Source organism: Suillus fuscotomentosus, assembly GCF_016647785.1.
Source record: "Suillus fuscotomentosus strain FC203 chromosome Unknown F5891scaffold_35, whole genome shotgun sequence".
NCBI classification, from domain to species: Eukaryota; Fungi; Basidiomycota; class Agaricomycetes; order Boletales; family Suillaceae; genus Suillus; species Suillus fuscotomentosus.
In genome coordinates, this window is record NW_024539547.1 from 42,423 (window position 1) to 66,220 (window position 23,798).

Sequence of the window (23,798 nt, forward strand, 5' to 3'; positions counted from 1 at the left end):
TGACGTAGTAAGAGGTAGACTTTGCAATGGAGTCTGCTCGGTGAAATTCACCCAATTAGCTTGCAGCCACGTAAGCAAATTTCCCTGCAGTATAGTCACCTGCGCTTGTGGTCAGACTTCTCAGAAGCTTGGTTTCGTACTGACGACTTCGACTGACTCGCATGGGTATTCAAATATTCATCTGTGTTCACTTCTCAACATGACCAAAATTTCTCGCTGCCACATCTTATGAATTTGATGGATACTTGGCCTTTCCGAGTCTCAGGCAACTTTCTTTTGACTCGACGTCCGTAAGTGCTTCCATTCAGTGTTTTCACATTCTTCCATTGTGTCTGATGAATTAATTGTATACACTTATCATTTGACACGAGGTCATTTGGACGCTCGTGTATGATCGAATTTCTTGCTTTACCAGCAAGATTGATAATCTTCTCTCTGAATCATGTTCATTTTTACTACATGCACTGTCTTGACGGAATGCTGACGAACGTTTACCGGTGACCATAGGTCCGGACCATGATAATCTCTGCCAGCGCAACGTGCCTATCATCCCAGCATACGTACGGAAATATCTGGCAGTGGTGCGGATATAGCAGTGATTCAGAGTGTACCTGGCATCCTCTTCGGCACTGTCTACCTGTTTTGGCATCTGCAGAATTTCAGCTGGCTATAGATGTGTACGATTACGCACCAAATCAATTTATTGCATTGCCTGTAATTTGTCTTGCGCCCTGTCAGACATCTCATGGCCAGCACAGTGCGCCTCGGTTACTCTTAGACGCAACTCTCGCTTGCATCTTCGCCAGTGGCTATGAGGGTTCTGGCTTAGATCTCTTGCCCTGTACCGCGTTGTGTCCCCACATTTAGAAAGCTAACCAATAACGGAAGTCCTTCTGATCCTTCCCTGATACACGAGGCAGGGTAGCCGGTTCCGCATGCCCTCGGAGAACGGCTACATATAGCTATCGGCAACTACACGAGCGATTCAGCTCATCTGTTCCCTACACCCAGCACCGATTTCTTCGTGCACTCCCTGCATCTACGCTCGTGTTTATTGTATAACTGCTAGATTATGATGGACATCGACATGGACTCTCCAGTCGGTCCGGTGATCGTGACGGACTACGATGAATTGCATAGCCACGGAATTCCAGTGAGATAACATTGACGCCGAATCAGTTCTCAAGCAAGTTCTGACGCTCATTATATTATAGGTATACGGCGCCGAGTTTGATCTCTGTGAGCTTCTACAAACACTGACCTTGTCGAAAGGCAAGACCAAGGTAAGCATGATCCCCTGCCCATCACACATAAGTTTGACTCCGTAATGGAGAAAGGCTCCCGAAAACGATCCAACACACCCTGCTGTCCCCTATGCCTTGCAAAGGGCAGGCGAGGACGCTGCAAACACAGAGGATCCAGCGTACCATGTGAGTGCAACTCAAATCTTTGCAATTCTCACCATTAAACTTACGACTCATCTAGTCCGACGCGGAATCATCAAGTTCAAAGTCCAGCTCCTGCGACCTCCCAATCACAACCACAGCCACAACCACAAACAGCACCAACCATCTACCCACCTCCTCTATCATAGTTCCCCGCTCTCCACTTCCCGCATGCCACTTCCTCCAATCCATCCTCGCTTCACTCGCCCCCGAATCCCACGTGCTCTCTCCATTCCCTTACCCCTACCCCACGTCATCACAATTCCGGACCACGGGAGGCGAATACCTGGAGACGATTCTCACTCATCGTGCCCTGCTCAGTGCATTTCCTCCCGCACACCAAGGCTGTGCGACTGCCTTGCAGGAGATAGCGAGAGCAGTAGAAGTGAGAGCGTGGCGGGCTGATCGTGAATCAGATGCAGAGGCAGTGGCGACTCTGAGGCAGGAAGCATTCCTAACCTCCGCGTGGCTGTAAGAAGTTAATATCATTACGTGCTGCGGGTCAGCCGTGCACACTTTGAGTGCTATATATGTATAGCACCCTTTCAGAGTAGTCGGATCAAAGACAATTATGTCCATATTGAACATTTAAACTTCTTCCAGAGCGGCTAGTATAGGTTGAGTGAGAAGCGCCGCTTTTACTTCGTCTTCATTTGACATGCCGAGGATCTATTGTCTGGCAACGTTGTGCGGCTGCGACCCCGTACCGAGGGAATCGCCGTAGTGTAACTGGAAGCTAAGTGAATTGATAGTGTCAGCGTCGACATCGAGAGAGAATTTTCAAATCTGCCGGGGCTGTCCTCTAGCAAATGCTGTTGAGTTGCAAGTGTGACGGTCTTTGGGTGGCTGTGAGGAAGAGCGAGGAAGTTACGAAAGTACTGCTTACATAACGAGCAAGACGTCAAGCAGAGAGAGGAGAACTAACTAAACTAACAATCACCAAGTAACCCATTCTAATTCCATTTCGTGCCTTCCATGAATAGTAGGGAGTATCAGACGTCAATGATCATGCCAAGACTGGTCACTGCGTGATTGTATTGGTCAAAACTACTGAACAACGGTTATGATTCAGGAAGGTAAGCGCACAGCGTCTTCAAGGTCCTCTCCCAGGTCTCGGTAGCCGTGAGCGCGTGGAATAAATCATATTCGCCTGTCTTTTTCTCTTCTTTCTCTTCCTCGGCGTCCGTGCGTATGCCCCTCCTTGCTTTACGTGCCTGGGCAATTTTGTTCTTCACTTGACGATGTTTATCGTCTTCGAGCACTTCCAAAGAGTCCTCCACCAACCTCCAAATCTGGGGATCCATCCAGTCCCGCTCGAAATGCACAAAACGATCCAGAAACGTTCTCTTTTTCTCGCCACATGTTACAGGGTCTACAGTTGCCCATTCATCGAGGAGGCGAGATGACGCGGCCAGTAGAACTCCATTCTCGTAGCGAAGACAAACCCACACGAGAACCCACACGAATGACTCCAGATCATGACGATACAAGTGTGCGACTTCACCTCGTTGACCTTCAGGGGTGAGGAGATCAAGCGCCATGAACGGCACTGTGCCCGTGCGCTCATTGCCCATAGGACCCGCGTTAATCTTCAACGACGATAGATCGTAGTCATTTAAGACCCCGATCCAGCGTCTGTCTTTTTTGTAGCACATCAGGTTGCCAGGGCTGACATCCAAATGATAGACCCCTCCCTTCCAGAGAGCAATGTGGCCTGAACACGCTATTTCAGCGGAGGGTCTTATAAAATGCGACGAGCCACATACATAAGATACATTGCCGCCAAACATCGAACAATTCTATGCCATAGAGCGCCGTGATGGGGTCGAGCTTGCGGAACACGAGAATGTAGAGCACGCGGCTGCCCTTCTTTGCTTCTGGAATCCCAAGCGCTTCTCGTACTGCGCGGGTCGGATTGGGGAACCTGCAGTACCAAAGCAGCTGAGGAACATGGCCCTCGACGTCCGATTCCTTTGCGGCAATCTTGTGAACCTTTTTCAAGATTTCCGGCTCGCTAATGCGGTCCTCTTCTGCCCAAAAGATTTTGGCCACCATCCTATCTTTCTTGATATCTGGAAATTCTGCGGAGAGCTTTTCACTAGTGACAGGGATCACGTTGGTTGCGCGTCCTTGTAACCCGTAGTGAGTCACTCTCTCTTTGGAGTTGGTATGAATCACGAGATCCACGCCACCAAGGTCGGCTTTGTGCACGCCATCCTTCACAACCACGCCATTCAGTGAGGTTTTGTGCACGCCCTCCTCCACAACTTCCTCGAATTGTGTGTTCCGACCCCAGTCGCCAAGGTTGAAGCGTTGTAACGCGTATAACAACACCATGAATCGGGGGAGATCCTTCATGAAGTTGATGCCCGAGCTTTGAATAATCCCCTGCCGATCATAATACCAGATCCAGACGATGTTATCTACAGAAGCAAACGTAAGAACGCAAGCATTGAACGAACGAAACAAAACACACCGACGATGATCAGATTGAGGAGGTGAGTGACTGCAATATTTGCTGCAAACATTTCAGCAGCGTAGAGTGCTGTCTGGACAGTCACATCTAGCGGGCGGTCCGCGTCCGTGTTGGTGGTCTTGGCTCGCTTGGCCGCGGATTCCTCATCATCCTCAGCCTTGCGCTTGGAGCTCCCGTTAGTATTCTTAACTACATCGTCACAGTTCGAACGGCGCGGGGCTGTGCTGATTTAGTTTGAGCCCCGAATAGCTAATGCATGGCTTACGTGGAAGGTCGGGTGCAGGTTGCTCGGCTTTGATCTGCAGAACTGACACTGCAGTTGCGGAGCCGGCAGACGCCTCCCGCACGGGCACCTTCCGATATTCCGGATCGGTAGGTGTATATTTTTCCAATTTATACGAAGCCGAGGGCCCCTCCAGCCCAAAATTTGAGGTTCTCTTGAATTCGATCGAAGCGAGCACATCTTTCCAAAAGATTCGCCCCCCTTTCGGTTTTTTTGCTGCATTCTGGACCCTGTGGTCCCAGGGTGGGTTTGCTGCATCTGGGGACGCCTCCTTCGAGCTTTTCGAAGGAAGGATGAAGACGTCAGGTATCCGTTTCGATTTCTCAGTCTGGTGCTTTTGGTATATAGGCATATCATTGTGCTGACAGATCATTTCCAGGTCGCTCGAAGCAGCACGCATTCCCTCAACGAGGATCTCTTCAAGACAGGCAAGCGCGGTACTCGTCGCCTTGATGAAAGGCGCGTAGGACTTGGTTTCAATCATCGGCAACGAGCTTGCGATCATTATGAGTGCGACATTCCCCCAAACAGTGAAAGAGCACTCACTAATCCCTAAGACTTTGCGCGATGTCAGAAGAACGAAATATCTGGCCGGGCTTTTTTTCCTTAGTGGAAAATTTCCCATTGCAAACCTTTAGAACGGCGTCGAGACACTTGTCCAGTAGATCGGGCTGTGGAGTCTCTGGATCGTTAGAAGCACGCTGCAGGAGATCTCCTAGCATCACGTCGACATTGCATGTCTTAGTTTTCTCGATGTCCCGCTCAATCCATGGGCGGATTTGATTGATCCTTGCATGGACTTCAGGTGGCAATCAAACATGACAGGAAAAAACTCACTTGGCGCCGATCAGGCCAATGTGGTCACTGGCAGCGGAAGCCCCACGGCTGAGTGGGGTGGATTTGAGGTTAGAAACATGAGATGATTGATTAGCGCGTGGCGGAGTACATGACAAGTTTGGCTGGTCGGCTTGTGCTTCGCCAGGGGACATGGCAGTTAAAGTTGACTCGAGTAACGCAACTGGGTGTTAAGGTTCACAGGTGGTAAAGTGGGAAAGGTGGTTGTTGTTAGAAAGAAGAACGAACTGGGTCCCATTTATCTGATCAGCCAATGTGGCGAAAGGTGGTCGCGGAGTATGATTGCATTGTGGACTTGTGGTGGTATTTAGGGAAGGGCCAGGTGAAATTGACGCGGTTCTGCCGCGCCTGTCACATGACGCGATATATGTGAGCAACACAATATTGCAAGGACACCTACAATGTTCCCACTCTGCCACCGCCCCTGCCCATGTGATTACTGACTATTACTCGCTTTAGTGCTTCGAAAGCACTAGCGAGGTTCTATCTTGACCTCAGACCAACATCTCAAATTCGACCTTGGACGTTATCATGACAAGCGTTTTGCCACCCTTCGTTCAGGCAGCATCAGGCTCACTAGGAGCAGCGAGCGCTAATGCGCTGACTTACCCACTCGACCTCATCACCACCCGTATACAGGCCACGGAGAAGGACACATCCATACGCAAACAAATACATACCTATGGACTATCATCGCTATACGACGGCATTGGGGCAGACACCAGTGCTACCCTACTTTCAAGGTCAGTAACTTCTGCATTCTGCGTCTTAGTAAGATGTTGTTCATCATCATTGAATCAGCTTTCTGTATTACTACGTGTATTCCTTCCTGCGAGCACTCGTTGTTCGCGGAAATGGAAAATCGAAAGCAGCCATGTTATCTCTCCCACAGGAGCTTGCAATTGGTTACCTATCAGGCATTGCTAGCAGATCCATCACGACACCTCTCAATCTCGTTACGGTGCGCTTGCAAACCGCTCGAGTGAGCGATGATTCTTCACCACAAGGAGGAACGTCACGGTTCACGGCAGTTTGCAAACAAATACTTCGGGAAGAGGGGTTACGGGGATTCTGGAAAGGTTTGGCTTTCGAGAAGCACTCAGTCGTCCATCAGAACTTACGACAATAACCATAGGGTTCTCGTCCAATTTTGTGCTCTCGCTCAATCCCGCAGTCACACTCTATCTGTTCCAGCAGTACAGAAGTGTAATGCTGAAGGGGAAAGAACGCGCCTCCCCACCCCCAGGCCATTCCTTCGTAGGGGGCGCGCTTGCAAATTCCATAGGTGGGTCACACCTCTCCATTGTTGTTGTTCAATAAATGTTAATACGTGATTCACGAAGCCGTCATTATGTTATACCCGCTGCTGCTCGCAAAGACTGTCGTACAAGCTTCTCGTAGATCTAATTCAACCAACAGTTCGTCACAGGGCCCGTCAATACGGTCATCGCTCCAAGGAATATATACCACTGGCGGATTCTTCGCCTTATACCGTGGTCTGGGTGCGCAGTTGTTCAAGGGCATACTGAGGCAAGGGACGGCTATGATGGTGAAACAGAGGTGATTTACTGGCCCTCTCCATCAATGCTCGCACTGAATTTATTACTTACTTCACCAGGATCGAACAACTAGTCGTACAGGCCTATCTCAGACAGAGAGCACTGCGTCGCGTCCAACATAAGGGTTAAATAGGCAGACCAAAAACTTCATTGTTATCTCAAGTGCTGATCGCGACCTTGCGTAATATACTTTATTAAAAGTAAGTATTTCAAAAAGGGAGTGTGTGAGTATGGTCCGAATATAACTGAAAAGTCCTCTGCTCAGAAAAAGCTTAAAGAGACAGCCACTTGGAAAGCAGAGAGGGAAAGTAGGGATTCCCGAGGCCAGTAACGGGATCCCAACCTTTAGTTGTATTGAATCCCAGAGTGCCACATCCCGGGTTCGTTCCATTGGTGACATCCTTAAAGCCGCCAATGAAATCAGCGGAGTAGATCTTGAAACGATATCAGCGACAAGTTGAAATTAGAAGGGTGATGCACGACGCACAGCAGGGTTAATGAACCCAAGAGGTGGTTGACCCCGCGAGATACGAGCATCGTTCACCATGGTCAAGATAGAACCGACGACAGGCGAAGCCGCGGACGTTCCGTACACGAGCGAGAAATTACCGTCGACAGCAATGACGTAGTTTGCTCCGTTAGCAGCGAGATCGGGATATGCACGGGACTGTAAAAATGGTCGACCTTGTCCTTGACTAAACTTAAACTATGAAGAAACGTACCCCAGTAGAATTGTAGATATCCTTTGGGTACGAGATCGGCTCAGCTGCTAGATACCCTTCGACCGCTGCCTTCTGATACAAAGGCATGCTGAAGTAGTTACTGAATCCACCGCCAGAGTAAATGACTTGCTCGCATGCATTTTCGGGCTCCCATACAGATTGGCCAGGGCTAACTTGGGTGGCACCGACCGCAGTGACATACGGGCATGAAGCAGGGAAGCCAGGATTGAAGATTTTACCGTCTGCGGATTGAGAACCTGGAATAAACTAAGTCAAGGGTTTGATGATATTGAATAATATGCAATTTTACCGTCAGAATTTAAACAGTAATCCCCGTTGCCTGCAACACCCGTGTCTCCCGAACTAAAGAGGAAAGTGACGCCCATGAGGCCAAGCTTCGCGTACTCATTGCATTGACGAATAGCATAGGCGGGAGAGAGGTCGGCCTCATTGTATCCGTAGGATGTGGAAATGACGTTTGCAGGCTTGACAGTTCCGCACTCCTCATTACCTGCATCATGCAGCTGAATATGATTAGAATATGGTCAAGTTCAAAAACTCACCTGTGTATCCGCCACTAGCGGTGTCAGGATAAACGGGATCCTGGGTGGGATCATCACCGCCGTCGTACTTGCAGTATGTTCCGTCCAGTGCATCAAGGAAGGTATTGAAAGAACCACCTAAATATCGATGAAATCAGCGTTATATGTTGAACCTACAGGTCGTCTCCATACCTTCAACCGAATCTCCAACTTGGTAAAGAGTAATGTCTTGTCCCTTTGTTACCAAGGTCATGGCGTACTCCAGATCGAGGTCGGATTCCCCATTGTAATCAAAAGAAGGGTCAGAACCCTCGATGACGCCTAACACGACCAACTTAGTCAGTCGCCCACTGCGAATGATAAGTTGTAACGGTACCTCCATCAATCGAGACCAGTGTAGGGGAAACACCTTCAAGACCGGTTGAGAAATTCTTCGCGAACAAATCAAGATCAGACTGCAAATAGGACTGTGGGGTGTATTCCACTTTGTGGTCGGTGAGTTCCTAGCACAGTCGCACGAAGGGAGCAGACGTACCGATTCCATAGCTGTTGGTCTTCCCGGCGACTGGCTGATACCAAAGTCCATAGAGAGCCCTCAAACAAATTGGCGTGATCTGCTGATCACAATCCTCAAGTTGATCAAAGATGGTTCCAATTTGACCAGACGTCTTGGGAGTGCTACCCTGACCAGGTTGGCCAATTGGGACTCTGGTATATTGATTTTCACGCTTCCGCGGGATCTTGGCATCAAAATGTATGGTAGGAGTCACAAAGTCAACGTGCGGGATCACATGCTCCGGCAGATGGTAACTGTCACAGGCTGTAGCCAAAATTAAAATAAGCTCAATAAACGCTATGACCACGAGACTAACCGATATGTTTTGTGCCGGATTCGTGATCGTATACGTGATAGTCGGCAAGCAAAAGACTTTCAGCCTCTTCGACAGTAGAAGCCACTTCGAGCCACCCCTTGGTGGGAGAGAGTTTTATGCGGTGGGGCTCTACACCGCTTCCGATCAACCATGAGCGCACGGTCTCTATGGATTCGGCGCTTGGGGCAAATTTGGCGGCAATCTGACTTGGAGACCAGTGCTTGCCATAATTGGATGAAGCAGGAAGTGACACCTCGTAGAGAAGTGCTTCAAGGTTCTCCATGTTTGACTGGGAAAGCGCAAATCGTAAGGGGACCGACACAGAGGAATCCAGTTTTCGTGTTCGGGTCCATCCTGCGGGTACATGAGAACGTTGTTCGTGAAGCTGCCACGGAGAGAGAGTGGGGTCGGCAATCGCACAAGCGGCGAGACCGAGTGTAAATGAAAGGACTGGTAAAAGGAAAGAACGCATTGGCTGTAAGAGCAAAAAAAACAACAAGAAGACAACGGACGGCGCTAAACTCGGTAGAAGAACTTCATGATTGATTTTATAGTTGATCGAGCTATAAAATCTCAGTCCTATTAGGTACTAACCTGAGGAAGCTAGCGACGTACGTGATCATTGTACGTTCTCTTTCTGAAATGCATCAGATCTTGATATGACATATGATGGACGCATGGATGCTTGATGGACCTACCCACCACGGAGGTGCCAAGAGGTCGTGGATAAGACAACGGTCAATGTTAGCGGCCATTTCTGAACGTGAGCGGCACGGTAAGCCGATCGAAGGATGTCATAATAGGTGCTGACTTCACTTCTCGAGTTTCAACGTCGCAACCCAGAAGCCACATAAGCGTATTAAATACATATGTATATACTATCTACTCCCAAGCTCCGCCATATTCTATGTGCCCGATGCCTTCGTCATAATCAGGTCGTCAAAGTCGTAAGTCTTCGTCAAACAACCACATGCAAATTGCAATTTGGACCCTTCATTGCTGCCCAATGCTGGTCATAGCATCTCCCAAGGTGGCAAAGAATGCCTCGGAGCCTAGGAGCTCCACGATACCTGCGCGTTCGAACATTTGTCGAGGACCAGAACGGAGGTGAGTTACAAAGAGCTCGACGCCACGATTCTGATGGAATGAGATAAAGTTGGTTCTGTTTCAAAGTCACGTAAGCTCTTACCTGATACGTCTCCAACAGCTCATGGAAGATCTGCACTGCAGAGGCATCACACGTTTCGACGTCTGCCATGTGGAATACTAGTGTGCTTGCGGCTTGTCTCCTTGGCTCTTCTGAAGGGTGAGTTCTTTCTTGGCCATACAATTCCAGTCTACGAAGACGTTCTTTCAACTGTGCCGTGTTAGCTTGTACACGTATTGAGCTTCATCTGCATTCGATAAGATGATAGAAACGTACCGAAATCTAAGCTCTCTCTGATACGGATAATCAATATGCCAGGAACATCTTCAGCGGCCGGATTGTCAGTAATGGGTCCCCATTGATCAGTGCCAGGAATGCGTCCCTGTAACACCGTCTGAGCACCTGAGTATGTTATAGGTGATGACATACCAGTATAATCATTCGTGTGTGCGAGGAACGCTTGATAACAAGTAGCAAAGAGATGATGAGGCTGACAATGATGCCAATCTCGATATTCCAGATGACAGATAGCGAGAAAGTGAGAAACATCATTGCAAGGTCCGTCCAGGCTCTGATCCTTAATGCCAATCATCAGCACCCTAAGATTATACAAGACAACCTATCACACCTCCAATAATACATTAGGTCATGGGGGACCTCACTGAACAGTGATATCACAAAGAGGCAGATGCTAGAAGACAAGTCAGCGCCACAGACCAAGTGGAGATGAAAGGTACATACATCGATGCCAAGACACATCTCGGTAGGTAGTATAAATACGGGAGAAGGAAGAATGTCGCCCCCAGTGTTATGCCAGCAGTAACGAGGGAGGCCAATTGCGTACGCGCACCAACATCGCCATTAATCTTCGACCTCACGATTGAACCAAATGCTGGTAATGTGCCAGGAACGAAAGATCCAAAAAGGTTTGCAGCCCCAAGTGCAACGAGTTCACGGTTCGGACTGATAGAGTAGCCAAAGCGATCGGCATTCTGCTTCGCTGCAACAGTACTATCCAAAAAACCCATGATGGTTATCAAACTGATTGATGTTAATAAAGGCATTCGTGAAGGAAACTATCCACATACACCGCAGTCGAAGTCGTTCCTCTGATGTAGCCTATTGATTGTTTCAGCGGAAAACTAAAGAAATCACCTCCAGTTTTGATAGGTATTATGCCGAGGATATCGACACCTTTTTTGTCCCAACGCTGATAGCCTGAGATAACTATACAAACCAGTCAGAGAGGAAAAACAAGAAGACGAGGGGCATACTTGTAGAGAGCACAACAACGAGCAGGACTTCAGGGAGCCGTTCGATCCACCAAGTTCGTCTGAAGTAACCTTTGAAAGTTCTCATGAATATGAGCACGAGCAACGCCCCGAAGCTGACCAGCGTCGTCGGTTCGTGGAAATCACTCCATGAAAATTCTAGAAGAAAAATTATCTTGTCCAGGGTTGACGCGGGATTCATCTGTTTCTCTAAGACATCGAGGCCAAACATAGGTATTAATTGTTCTCTGTGATACAACTTGAGCACTTCGTGGGTCATCTTTGTTTAACGATTGTACGCACACCGCAATGACAACCGCAACTGCAGTCACGAATCCTCGGAGGAGCGCACGACTGAGAACAACATCTAGGAAGCCCAGCCGAAAGAATCCAAGCATTGACGCAAACAGGCCAACCTACAAAATTATGATTTATGATATGAATGTCTTTTGAGCCAATGTTCCAGCCCCAATTGAGAATATCGTTACTTACCTGGAAAGTGATGGCAGTGGCAACTGCAATACCAACGGCATCGGCGTCTTCAGGACGAACATGATGATCCCCACGACGATAATCGGAGACTGCTTGTCCGACGAGGAGTGAAAGCGCAGCTTCTGGAGCAACATTGAGTTGTCTTGACGTTCCCAAAAGACTGTACATGATCGGCGGTAGGGCAGCAGCGAACTGAGAAGACATGAGTATTGTATCAAAAAGACATGAAGGAGCGCACCAAACCAGCTGTAGGACTTAGCTTCGCAAGTGAAGTTCCATAACTGACAGATTGGGGAATGAGCATAGCCGCAAGAGTGACTCCAGCTAGAAGATCGCCACCCAAGCTGTCGGATATGAGCTCGTGTAATCAAAGTTCCTGTGTGTACTCACAGGGAAATCGAATAGTCAGGTATCCATGCGGTGGACGGAACATAGTATCGAACTCGTTTCTTAAACATCGAGCTCCGCTTGCTGGTATCCACTGGCAACTTGACACCTGTACTTTCTTCTATTAGTGGGTCTATGAAACACTCACAAGTGCTCACCAGAAGCAGAAGTTATCATAGAAGAAGAACCGTACTGGACGTGAGTCATATGACCCGCCTCAACGTCGCTTTGGTTTACGAGGGGTGTTCGTTCTTCTCCATGAACCATGCCTGGCAAGGATGAGACGGAAGTGGTTGTTGACAAGGAGTGAAACCGTGAGACGGGTTCCGTGGTGCTACCTCCACTATGCTGCGTCATTGCTGAGCGCTGAGCGGCTATATTTTTTGAATGAACAATCGTGACTGCGGGTCCCCAATAGCCGCTCCATTTCAAACTTTTGTGTGACCCCAACGGGCCGAAGCAGACAAACTCTATTTATCAATGCTTACATGATTTCAGTGTACTATGTAATCTAAATAGAATAACCATGGTCGGCTCCGAGGATACTGTAGGCAGTGACCAGTCATACACAAGTCTAACTATGGTGCGTGCAAGTTCGCTGCAAATTCTAAATTCTGGAAAGTCAGGTGTATAACCACGAGCGTCAATTGTCAATTTGACAAGCTTATGACGGCGTAACTTTGCCCACATGCAGCAGGAAGCAGCATCAAAACACCCCACACGCACCGCAGCTGCAGCAGTAAGACTCCAACAATCCCTCCAGAAAAGCCCAGGCCGTGCTCAATTTAATTACCATCAACCTCCGGTGAAATCACAATGTTGCAGTTCATTCAACAACAACCACACCTCTTTCGAACATTTGGAAATCACACGGATGTGATATATGCTGTAGCAGGACAGACGACGCATGGTTACCAGTTCGTGAGCCTATAAGACATTTCGTCTACTTGAACTGGTGTCATGTTGTCAGTCGAAGAGGCTGGGCGTCACGAGATGGGCAATTCACAGCAAGTGGTGATCGGAGCAGAGAGCTCAAGCGCTCATCGTCCTGGGATGGAGGAACCTCTCCACCAAACCATTTGCGCAGCCCATCCTGAATGGATCCTCAGTGCTGAATTTTCTCCCAGCGGAACAGTACTGGTCACTGCTTCATCAGATAAAACGGGTAAGCTATGGAACACGAAAACGTAGCATCAGGGAACGTGTCGCAGGCTTCCAAGGGTCACACTGGATGACGCCCGGTGGCATACGCCTTCTCTTGGAAGGCGATTGAAAGGATTTCGCCATATATGAGTGGGATCCATCGACCTGGATGCAGGTCGGAGATTCCTGGATGGGCCATACTCATACCGTCGCACACTGTGTCACGTCCGCATCTGAAGGATTGCAGCGGTGTCTGTCTCTGGCGGCTCTCAGATCCACGAGACAGTACTATCTTCCATCGCTCACACTGGGCGTGGTGTCACCTTCTCGGCAGGCACCTCCTCAGCGGAGATGATGTCAGAGTGGGAACTACCTGACTCGGAGTTGATAAATTCCTGGTGATTTCATATTTCTTCATCATCTCTCGTGTATTTTTTGATGCCAAGGCTCAAGCTTCAAGTCTCTGTTACATCCTCGCTATCAACGCGACCGCCTGCAGTGCATGCGACTTGTCTACCGTTGAACAGCTTTTTACACAAGAATCGACACTGGTAATGATGCCAATATCATCTAGCCCTCGTTGACTGGTTACATCTCTAAGGTCATCGCCCTATGCGAAAAACGAAAAGTCGGAGATACGAGGAAAGAACTTCGCATTCATGCTCACGAACGAAGATTCAAAGTTCTTCTCTTGATTGAGACACGTTAACTTCCATACTCTGCTTCGGTGAGAATTTTGAAATGGATTCTGTGGTGTCTCGCTGGTTGTTTACAATCGCCCAATACAGCGTCGTGTGATCCTCAATATTGGGTTTTTTTGAACGAGGTTAGCTGTGAGAGTAGCAGTGCAGGAGTCAAAAATTCCCCTTGACAGAAGAAAGAGTAAAATAGGGAGAGCGGACAATTTCATGATACGAGATAAAGCTGGAGCAACGGCGGCGTTTCTGCTTGGATTGTAGGAATGGAAATACCGATCATTTGCACCGGATGGAATCTGTTGATACGGACGTATAAATCACATCATACGAAGGTCTACTAGTAACGAAGTGCCCGTGATGTATCTTCGAAGGTAGAGGTACACGCGGTGGGAAACTCACTGATCTGGAATAGCGGACTTTGAGGTGCTCTTTCGTCAATGCAAATTCTATCATAGCGACAGTGGTGTACGTCTATTTCCTGCTCAGACGGCGTGTAACCATCATAAACTCTCTCCGGCCTTTGTTGAACGATATGGCGCTGAAGTTCATGTGTTAGCCAATAAAACCGCAGCAACGAGTTTCATGACGAACTGATGAGAGGATGTAGCTGGGCCATATATGTTACCATCCACATAAGATAGCATGATGCAAACGTAAGCATGATGGCCGTACGAATTGTCCTGCATTCGAGGGTAGGTATTAGTTTGGTTCGGATTGTGACAAAACGAAGAAGAGATACGTTTGATTTGGTCCCTTTGGGACGAAGAGGAAACCACAAGCCATTAGTCCTAGGACTACGACAAGTATGAAAATCACGGGGATGACGGACGCCATGAAAAGTTGTAGGGGTACTAGCAGAAGCAGCAGTAGCAGCCTAAGGGCAGAGCGCAGCGGGACATCACGTCTCACGTGACATATACCCACTTAGGGAAGAGGGATTCCCCCTATTTGCTACGTAGTCAAACTCCAGAGAAAAAATTGGGGCCTGCCAAGCATTAATATGTCAATATTCACACCCGTTTGCTAGAGCAGTCGCTCAGCAGATAGTACTTGCCAGAGAACTAATACTACCTCAGACAGTGTTCTAAGGATTCAGAGCTCGAGGGCCAAGAAGGGGATCATTGCTGGCCTATATATCAATGTTCTACAGTGGGAGGCCGACAATCCTGAGGCCTGACAGGCCTGAGTCTTGATTGTATACCACTTGGAACTTTTCACAAAGCACCGTGACTAACCTGCAAAGTCTTCCACGCCAGAGTTCTTGGTCCGAGTTTATCTGTTGATTTCGAAGGATTCAACATCCAGCTCACCTCCCATTAACAAATGCCATCTATTCATTGCTACCTCAATCTTATTAATGGTAACTCCTTGTTCGCATACAACATGTACCGCTTTGTAACCATAAACCAAAAACCAAAAATAACGAACGAAACACGCACAGGACACATACATAAAGCACAATGTGACAAGAACAGAACAGTCAGTTACAGCAGACAGTCCCCAAGGTCCGTCATACCACCTCCAAAACAGACAACAAGAGAGGGAGTGGTGCTACATATAGTAATTATGATGAATGACGAATGGCAAAAAAGGTGCTTCTACATAGGCGGCATCACCACACGACGGGTCGTGCATACATGCTGCTTGGGTAAGTGGAACCAGTGATAGGAACCCATGAGGTTGGTGGTGGCAGTGGTGGTGGAGCGCTGGCTGGGACATACGAGTATGGATAAGCCGGCGCGCGTGGGATGTGATAGAAAGTTCCAGAAGGCACGGGGGGTTGTGTGAGGAAGGGCGCGTCTGAAAATGAGGATGATACAGGGAACGACGGACGTGCAGCGCTGCTGGGGATCACTGCTTTAATGCTGAAAGTAGGCGATGGGAGCTCCATCCACCCATTTCTGCCTGGCGTGATGGGATTGTCGGGGCTGAGGGGTAGATCTGGATCAGAGTCGTCGCGGCCTCTGCCTTGCGCAGAGCCGGTACTCTTTCTGTCTCCCGCGTCGATGTGAGGTGTAGAAGGTCCTGGCGAGCTGTCAGATGAAGATTTGGAGTGATTGCGAGGCCTGCCTTTCTTGGTGGCAACAGGAGTGGATCTCATCTGGTCCACGATGACTCTGGTCTTGGAGGCCTTGCGCGACTGCACATCAGACAAGAACTGCGGGAGACGCGTAGATGACAGCCGCGAGGAAGGCCGAGAAGAATCAAGACGGGCATGAGATGGTGAGCCAGGTGGGGTGATTGAGGTGTAGAACCCTTGGTCATCCCGTTTCAGGCCTGGAGGAAGGTACTGGTAGTTACCGTTGATAGCTGGGAATACAAAGTTGACTGAGGTAGGAGACGAGCTTGAGTCTGGTGAGGGGGATACTAAAAATTTGGGTGGCGGGCCTGATTTTGGGGTGAAAGCTCTTGCCGACCCATTGAGAGCCTTGGGTGGGGAAAGACCGCGGCCATCTAACACCGGGGAGGGCTGATGTACCTCAACATCGGAGAATGCACTCCTTTGTGTGGGCGTGGAAGGGAGTACATCAGAATCGGTAGATGGCTCTGAATCGTATTCCAGCGAGGAGAGCGGGGACTGAGGACGGCCGCCTGAGGAGAAGGCATGAAAATGATTTGCAAGAAAAGTGTAAATCTCAAACGTACCGTCAATGTCGGAGGCGGATATAGCCCGGGACAGCTGTATATCCCCGACTAGATCCTGAACACGAGCAACCCACTCAGACCTCGCAAACTCGACCTCCTCTTCGTCGACGTCAACGGACAACTTAGTCCAACTAGTATACAATTCGTCCAAGGTGATATCAGGCATGATAGAATGAGTGAATCCAGAATCCAGTTCGTACGCTCTCAAGACGTCTTCTGCGACTTGAACGCCAATGAATTTGTGATTCAGTGACTCGGAGAGTGGCCATTCGTCCGCAGAGTTATAAGGTAGGGTTGTCGGATCTTGAGAAGGTCCGAATGGTTTAGCTTTGCAAAGAATTGTATAACGCCGTCTTGGACGTGAGGTCCTGAGTAGGGAACCATGATAATGGGGTGGCTTTGGATGGGATACAGGTTTAATGGGGACACGACAGTATTGTGTGTCAAAGGACCAGTTGACAGATCCATACCTGATCTCCCAACAGGTAGAAGGTAAAACCTCCCAAACTCCTGTGCCTTGCTCGTGGTTGATGAACGTCTGCATAAAATTGAAGCTACAAAGGAAGCCTCAATTAACCTTGATGAAAGTTAGCAGAAGAGATTGAAAATAAAAAGGATCACACGAACAAAAGAACTAACGAGCATCCGGCAAAGGGCGCAGTAGGAAAGACGAGCGCAAAGTCTCAGAAGTGGCCTTAGCAGTTAGAGGAATGATTATCGGCTTTTTCATCCAACTTGTAAAATCATTAATGGTTATATTGCTTCCGAAACCCCACTAATACTTTCTCACCCCAGAATATCTGACAATTTAATAAGTAACGTCTTCAACAACTAATTAACTAAAGTACTCACCTCCTGCAGACCAAGCTATCGCTCGTATTGGCGAGCCATCGCAACTATCTAACTTAAGTGGCAGCAAGCTCACAATTGGGTCCTTCAATGCCAGCACTTGTTCTATCCCCCGTAAATTCTCTGCAATCATCCCTCCCGCGCCCAGTATCTCTATGTGCACTTCGCACTCAGGCGAGCATATCATGCTGTCAGGGCTCAGCGTATCGCATCCAATCACTCTCACTCCCGTCTCCATAAGCTTCTTCGCCGCATCCAAATCCATGAACGGGTGATCTTTGTAATTCTCCTTGCCCCAGTATTGCGACCACCCAGTGCATATGAGCACGATCACCCCTTCGTGCATCTCCCCCTCCCATTTCTGCATGTCCTCCCAGGTAATCTTCTCACGTTCCTTCTTCCCCCTCACGTCGATGACCAGCGCACGACCCACAAGTTTGGTCAAATCGTACTTGTCCACTGTCAATCCGTCCGCAATGAAATGGTTGGGCGCATCAATATGAGTCCCTGTATGAGACCCTAGTGTAATAAGCGTCACGTTGGCATTCTGTTCCGGGATTGTGGCAACTTTTTTCATCTCCAGTGTTGGGTGCCCCGGCCATATCGACATCGGGGCTTCAGTTGATGTTGTCAGCGTGTGGGTGAGGTCGATCATCATTGCGGTTGTACCACACGAACTGTGGGAGCCAGCCATCTCAGTTATGTACGGAATCGTATCATTTCGATATGACTAATTTGCGACTAAAGGACATATTTTCTTACATACGATGACAGCTACAGTCGTGAATGAATTATGACCGGACAGCAGTACGACCTGCTGGCCGCCTGCGTCCGTGTGATTTTATATCTTCATCATGTCGCGAAACAAAATTAGAACATTAGATGGGGTAATCGGAGGTGCGCGGTTGGTCACCAGATCCACATATCTGACAAGAATATACACCGTCTACCTAGGTTTCTCCGTCCACCCGAACGCCCGTACAGGAGCCCCATCTGCTCCGTGTAAACTCAGAGGCGCAAGACTCACCCATACCTCCTCCCCTTCTTCAGAATTCCTACCCACAAGCTCCCCCAAATTCGTCAAATTCTCGCAAATCAAACATCCACGACCCAAAAGCACCTCATGCATCGCAAAAGCATCCTCCCTCTGCTTCCCTCCATCCTGCACCAAAACAGTCTCATCAGGGCTTAACGTATCAACACCCACAAGCTGCACACCCATCTCCACAAGCTCCTCCGCGACATCTCTCCCAAAATACGGATGATCAAAGTACTTCTGCGCGCTCCACCATCCATCCCACCCCGTCCAGAACAGCACCATATCGATCTTCCCTTCTGACCGCGGCCCAAGGGAAGCAATCGTGCCGCGAGTCCGATCAAGGCACTCTCTCACATCCCTCCACCGAATGCGTGCTCTCGCACACGCTAGGTGCCTCACATCGACGACCACAGCACGCCCGACGAATCTCTCGAGAGGAAGCTCATGCAACTTCTGGCCGTGCGCGAAAAAGTGGAACGGGGCATCGACGTGTGTCCCTGTGTGCGTTCCGAGCGAAACAGCGTGTACGGTGTATCCATCGTTTGGGATGTTGCACACGCTGCGCATCGCGAAGGGTGGATCTCCGGGGTAGATAGTCGTTTGGGGAGTGAGAGGATGCGAGAGATCGATAAGGGATTTAGGAGGCATTTGTGAGATCCTAGACGATGTTGTTGATGGTATACACAAGAATAGATTACTTGAATAGACTTCGATTTGGTAAGTATCTCACATGACCTGCCACAGGGGCTATTCCGGGAAAATTAGTGTTCTTTGCACGTAGATACAAGTAGGAGAGAATGATCAGTTGTTGTACTCATAAAATCCTCGACCGCTCTTCTTTCCAAGATACTGAGCATCCACCATACGCTCAAGCAAGACCGAAGGGCGATACTTAGAATCCGAGGTACCCTTGTAGAGCGTTTGCTGAATAGAGAGGCAGGTATCAAGACCGATACTATCTTCCGATGAGCGATACAAAAGAAACAAAAGGTGATAGTTGCACTTACAAATCAGCTGTGGAAAACCGTGCGTGACCATCAGAAAGATACGGCGCATCTGCTACAGTAACTCACCAAGTTGTAACGGCCCCATAGGATGTGCCATGCCTAACCTGAACGTCTTGTCGATGTCATCACGAGTCGCAACGCCCTGGATACACGACACATGCGTCAGTAAAACTCAAAATGAACGATTAGTGTCCGATAATCACCTTCTCTAAGCACATAATTGCCTGAGTTAAAATTAAATATACGACGCACAAACAACAGACAGAATTATTCACCTCATTGATAAATGGCATAAGCAACGCGTTCGACACAAACCCAGGCACGTCCTGCGACGTAGCGACCTCTTGACGGTGTGTCAACAACGAAGTACAATTCATCCCGAAAGAACAAATACCTTTCCCGCACGCTTCAGCGAATGCGCGTGAACGGTCTAGCGTGTCTTGCGACGTTTGCACTGCAGATATGAGCTCCACGAGTTTCTGATATTCATACATGGCATCAACACGCCACTCAAAGCACAGTAAACAACTGCATCACCATAACAGGTACAGGGTTGAAAAAATGCAGACCTTAGAATACCTGCCGTCAATCGATCACTACTATACACCATCCCAAACACTCACCAACCACCCTCCCAGACACAGCCTTCGCTACTTCGCCCGCCGCAGGTTCCCCCTCGGGAATAACAGCCCCTGCAATCTTCGTGATACTAATCGAAGACGTGTTCGTAGCCAAGATCGCATCCGGACGGATCTTCGCCGCAAACTCGCGGAATATAGCGCGTTTGAGGTCTAGGTTCTCGGATACGGCTTCTACGACCATGTCTACATCACGCATGGCTTCGACGGAGTCCGCTGTTTGTATACGTGCACGTGCATCTGCTGCGTCGGACGCTTGGAGACGACCTTTAGACACGTCTTTGGCGAGGAGCTTGTCTATCAGGGAGAGGCCTTTGGATATTTGGTGTGCAGATTTGTCATGGAGGAGGACTGGGACTTTGGCGTGGAGGGCGGATACGAAGGCAATGCCGGTGCCCATTTGGCCCGCACCGAGGACGCCTAGTCGTTTGATTCCGTGTGGAATCGACATCGTTGAAGTAAGAGTAAATGCCGGAATCACGTGTAAAAGGCCGCTGTATGATATTTTTCTGTGACTCAGAGTCTGTGACGTGTCTGGATGCGTTACTTGAACATAACCAAACTTCCACTCGATAGTGGACACGTTCAAAGCAGTAGTCATATAGTTCTCGGTACCCCATATTTGATCTCTGATTTTGACAGGGATCCAGTGCAGGGTGCCCATTGACGAGTTGAATTCAATTTCAAGCAGCATGTTTTTCATACACAGGCCGTGGCTCAGGCCGGGCCGGGCCAGGGCCAAGCCGTTCTCGAGGGCTTTGGCCCGGCCTTCAATTTCTGAAAGCCCAGGCCGTCTGAAGCTGGGCCAAAGCCGGGGCTTTCGAGCCAAGCCGAGCCGGAAAATCACTAGTGCTACCTCTACTGGACAGAATCATATGGCTCGCCGCGTAGAGCATTGAACCAGCAACGGGCGCGTTTGGCAACTCATTCACGTACATTTGTCGTCCTTCAGTCTTCGGAGGAACATGCAGACATTCTCACCAATCCACTAGCCTCCCAATCACCAGTATTTCATCACAACTACATTCATGCAGTCGATACCTCAGCTCCTCAGTTTTCGCTAGAATCGATGCTACCGCCTTCCCACTCCCAACCAGCTTTGATTGCCACTTCTATTGGAGAACCCACGTATGCCTCCTGCCACTGTCGATGGCAACGTAAGTATGTTACTGGACAAATTTTTCTCACAGATGGTTCGTGATTGACATATGTGCCTCACCAGGTCATCGCCGGCGACGGCGCCTAGTTTATAGTGCGAAGTATTCTAATTTCTAGTCTTGGCCTCGCGTCTGATAGTGCCAACCATTTTGCAAATAGCTGTAATCCTATTACACGTTTGGTTCATTATTTGACTCCGCAAATTAAGCGCCGAAGGTAGCGCCGCGGCCTTTGAGACAAGCTGGCCAGGCCGCTGGGAACACATGAAGACCCCGCCTCTTGTGCATTGTGTTTGGTGCGCGAATGCAAACACTTGACGGTATTATTTATTGCGAGCCTTGATTCATCGCTGTGCTTTGGTGTTGCCACAGGTAAGTCATAGATTCATGTGTCCAACACTCGATGCCACTGATCTGCGCCGACACAGGATTGACCTACACTAGAATTCCGGAGCCAAGATAGCCACTGCAACAGTCGAGCTTCTCGAACGACAGAATATCAACATCAAACCCCATGGGAAATACCTAATAATATCTGTGCATTTGAAGTGCTCGGAGAACCACAAAAATGGTGGATATACGGTGCAGGAACATTTGTATGGCAATTCTTCTAGGTCATGGCGATTCCATCATCCAGGCTGAGTATTTCCATACGAAGATAGGGGATGGGATGGTTACCGTGCGCTTCATCGCGTGAAGATGTGGTGCTATCTGCATGTTGTGATATGCGACTGTTTTGGATTTGTATCTTTGGCACCCTGTGCAGGTGGAATAAGGCTGAAGCAATGATGTGTCTGTACGATGGCTATGCAGGAACAAGCATCCGACTACGATGCGACTTTCATAGCCTGCCCCTGAATTTGTTGAGTATGATGAAGTGACAATGGCGTTCTTGGTTTATTTGACTCTGGATCTTGCTTTTAGCTTGCAACCTTTACCGGCTCCTGCTCAAGTCGGCACTGCAAAACATCCCTGAAATACAATGGCCGCCGACCAAGGCTGTACAATCAGAAATCGGGCTTTTTTACCTGTTGCAGGCCTCTCGTCTCCCACGTGCGATTTCTCTTTCGACCTAGTATGTATGGCGTCTTATCTTTTGTAATAGGCATCAATCACACAGCATGAGTCGCGATGTATCCGCCAGTGCAATGCATTATCGTCGCATCAAGTGCACCATCGGATCCACCGAATAAAGTGTGCTGTTGTGTTTCTTCTCTGACTTTTGCCATACTACAGAATGCGACCTTGTTACAGAAATGTAATACTGGTTTGTAAATCAAAGTCTACTTTGATTGTCCAGGGCTTCTTTTTGTTTGAACATGACCATAGTCTCAAATGATCCTAGCTGGTGGCCGACAATCAATTTCGATATTCTTCTCAGCCATTGGGAAGGTCTGTCGCATCAAGATGTCTAGATCCAACGTTGACTTGCGGTTGTTCAGTTGCTGCCGGCGTCGTGGTGGTATACGATTGGGGTGAGCAGGACAGTGTTCGAAAATTGCTGATATTCTCATGATATTTCCAGCCTTAACACTCGGACAAGAGGTACGTCGATGTTATCGCCGTAACAGCCAACTTGCTAAGAATGGTGTGTTAGATTGAACTCATATGGGCGAGTGACAAGAATCCCGTATCAGAAGAGAACAAGAGCATGCAATAATTCGTGACAGAGACAACGCTGGTCTCTCATGACTTGCTGTATTTGATTGTTCGTACTCATGTTGTGCTTTAGCGTGGCGGGCAACTTGTGCTGACTCCAAAATGATCTAGATACGCTATATTGGAATACCGTTTGTCTGCATGTGTCGAGATTAACGACTTTGCACCATGCTAATAGCTCATCTCTGACAACTAGTGCCAGTGTTCTGCGTATGTCTCATATGCGCTGTGTTCCATTTCTCTGACCGGCGAGACACAGGTACCATGCCATCAGTATCGCTGACAGATGCAGGTGAGTGTTCTGCAACCATTTCATTCCCATCAAATCAATACGCTCATATGTAGGGGTGAGTGAGATTCCAACCATTGAACTTGGCTCAACATAATGACTCAATAGGTGTAAGTCGGAGTCTTTGATTCTAGTGTGAGGGCGTTCACAAATTGCGAGTTTTTAGGCACTATCATGGAGTACGCAGCAAGTGCGACAATTGTGGCCTTGACTGCCATGTTGGGCGGTGAGTTGCCAAGGTGCAATACCTCTGTGATATGGACATGACTGACACACGATCCAAGTGATCATGATTGCTCGGTTGCATGCCATGTATCAGGGATCTAGAGGGATGCTTATGCTCCTTATTATTATCTTCCTGGCTGTAAACATCGCCTGCGCAGTAATCGCGGCAATAGGACTCAACGATGCTGTAGCAGGTAAACTTTACTTGTCGACTTGAAGAACACGGCTCATTGGACAAACACCAGAGGAATTCATACTCTGGCAAATATATGTGCGATTATGTATATGGAAGGGACGAGCGGCTTCTTATTTCGATCGTTTGGATGCTCAACACTGTTTGGGAGGTCCTCGCACTGTGTCTTTCACTCTGGGTTGCTGTGAAACACTTCCGTGAGCT

General features: G+C 48.6%; 10 protein-coding genes across 10 annotated transcripts; 2 read left to right on the forward strand and 8 right to left on the reverse strand.

Annotated features, from left to right (window-relative positions):
* Positions 1 to 1,075: 1,075 nt before the first annotated feature.
* On the forward strand, positions 1,076 to 1,920 carry F5891DRAFT_1190122 (uncharacterized protein; the record flags this gene model as incomplete). Its single annotated transcript, XM_041367247.1, has 4 exons — positions 1,076 to 1,153; positions 1,215 to 1,283; positions 1,338 to 1,430; positions 1,486 to 1,920. The coding sequence occupies 4 exons, from the start codon at positions 1,076 to 1,078 to the stop codon at positions 1,918 to 1,920; spliced, it is 675 nt and encodes a 224-aa protein (XP_041224511.1).
* A 410-nt stretch (positions 1,921 to 2,330) lies between these two features.
* Positions 2,331 to 5,384, reverse strand: F5891DRAFT_1111170 (uncharacterized protein). Its single transcript, XM_041363717.1, has 6 exons — positions 5,042 to 5,384; positions 4,751 to 4,993; positions 4,187 to 4,698; positions 3,922 to 4,140; positions 3,212 to 3,868; positions 2,331 to 3,159 (listed from the first exon to the last, which is right to left on the reverse strand). Exons 1-6 carry the CDS (start codon positions 5,191 to 5,193, stop codon positions 2,507 to 2,509), a joined length of 2,436 nt encoding a protein of 811 aa, XP_041224512.1. The 5' UTR covers positions 5,194 to 5,384; the 3' UTR covers positions 2,331 to 2,506.
* A 35-nt stretch (positions 5,385 to 5,419) lies between these two features.
* On the forward strand, positions 5,420 to 6,786 carry F5891DRAFT_430985 (mitochondrial carrier domain-containing protein). The gene is made up of 5 exons (XM_041371797.1): positions 5,420 to 5,802; positions 5,861 to 6,138; positions 6,195 to 6,344; positions 6,403 to 6,619; positions 6,678 to 6,786. The coding sequence occupies exons 1-5, from the start codon at positions 5,591 to 5,593 to the stop codon at positions 6,745 to 6,747; spliced, it is 927 nt and encodes a 308-aa protein (XP_041224513.1). The 5' UTR covers positions 5,420 to 5,590; the 3' UTR covers positions 6,748 to 6,786.
* Positions 6,787 to 6,890: 104 nt separating this feature from the next.
* On the reverse strand, positions 6,891 to 9,226 carry F5891DRAFT_954661 (peptidase S8/S53 domain-containing protein; the record flags this gene model as incomplete). Its single annotated transcript, XM_041375271.1, has 9 exons — positions 6,891 to 7,052; positions 7,106 to 7,302; positions 7,337 to 7,597; positions 7,651 to 7,851; positions 7,904 to 8,020; positions 8,075 to 8,203; positions 8,259 to 8,366; positions 8,418 to 8,702; positions 8,755 to 9,226. The coding sequence occupies 9 exons, from the start codon at positions 9,224 to 9,226 to the stop codon at positions 6,891 to 6,893; spliced, it is 1,932 nt and encodes a 643-aa protein (XP_041224514.1).
* Positions 9,227 to 9,508: 282 nt separating this feature from the next.
* On the reverse strand, positions 9,509 to 12,550 carry F5891DRAFT_1040661 (sulfate transporter family-domain-containing protein). The gene is made up of 13 exons (XM_041362031.1): positions 12,210 to 12,550; positions 12,055 to 12,160; positions 11,903 to 12,008; positions 11,665 to 11,856; positions 11,476 to 11,588; positions 11,176 to 11,420; positions 10,990 to 11,128; positions 10,643 to 10,942; positions 10,530 to 10,592; positions 10,331 to 10,478; positions 10,178 to 10,283; positions 9,944 to 10,125; positions 9,509 to 9,891 (listed from the first exon to the last, which is right to left on the reverse strand). The coding sequence occupies exons 1-13, from the start codon at positions 12,406 to 12,408 to the stop codon at positions 9,748 to 9,750; spliced, it is 2,043 nt and encodes a 680-aa protein (XP_041224515.1). The 5' UTR covers positions 12,409 to 12,550; the 3' UTR covers positions 9,509 to 9,747.
* Positions 12,551 to 14,472: 1,922 nt separating this feature from the next.
* On the reverse strand, positions 14,473 to 14,726 carry F5891DRAFT_954713 (ATPase, V0 complex, subunit E1/e2; the record flags this gene model as incomplete). The annotated part of the gene is made up of 2 exons (XM_041375276.1): positions 14,473 to 14,572; positions 14,632 to 14,726. The coding sequence occupies 2 exons, from the start codon at positions 14,724 to 14,726 to the stop codon at positions 14,473 to 14,475; spliced, it is 195 nt and encodes a 64-aa protein (XP_041224516.1).
* A 479-nt stretch (positions 14,727 to 15,205) lies between these two features.
* On the reverse strand, positions 15,206 to 17,258 carry F5891DRAFT_1173883 (uncharacterized protein). The gene is made up of 3 exons (XM_041365638.1): positions 17,166 to 17,258; positions 16,539 to 17,115; positions 15,206 to 16,484 (listed from the first exon to the last, which is right to left on the reverse strand). The coding sequence occupies exons 2-3, from the start codon at positions 17,080 to 17,082 to the stop codon at positions 15,505 to 15,507; spliced, it is 1,524 nt and encodes a 507-aa protein (XP_041224517.1). The 5' UTR covers positions 17,083 to 17,115; positions 17,166 to 17,258; the 3' UTR covers positions 15,206 to 15,504.
* On the reverse strand, positions 17,145 to 18,218 carry F5891DRAFT_431409 (putative cyclase). Its single transcript, XM_041371799.1, has 2 exons — positions 17,391 to 18,218; positions 17,145 to 17,338 (listed from the first exon to the last, which is right to left on the reverse strand). The coding sequence occupies exons 1-2, from the start codon at positions 18,079 to 18,081 to the stop codon at positions 17,325 to 17,327; spliced, it is 705 nt and encodes a 234-aa protein (XP_041224518.1). The 5' UTR covers positions 18,082 to 18,218; the 3' UTR covers positions 17,145 to 17,324.
* Positions 18,219 to 18,243: 25 nt separating this feature from the next.
* On the reverse strand, positions 18,244 to 19,406 carry F5891DRAFT_431241 (putative cyclase). The gene has a single exon (XM_041371798.1). It carries the CDS (start codon positions 19,072 to 19,074, stop codon positions 18,334 to 18,336), a length of 741 nt encoding a protein of 246 aa, XP_041224519.1. The 5' UTR covers positions 19,075 to 19,406; the 3' UTR covers positions 18,244 to 18,333.
* F5891DRAFT_954741 (3-hydroxyacyl-CoA dehydrogenase) lies at positions 19,228 to 20,522 on the reverse strand (the record flags this gene model as incomplete). Its single annotated transcript, XM_041375277.1, has 7 exons — positions 19,228 to 19,381; positions 19,490 to 19,575; positions 19,637 to 19,657; positions 19,709 to 19,776; positions 19,828 to 19,942; positions 19,971 to 20,002; positions 20,057 to 20,522. 7 exons carry the CDS (start codon positions 20,520 to 20,522, stop codon positions 19,228 to 19,230), a joined length of 942 nt encoding a protein of 313 aa, XP_041224520.1.
* Between the last annotated feature and the right edge of the window lie 3,276 nt (positions 20,523 to 23,798).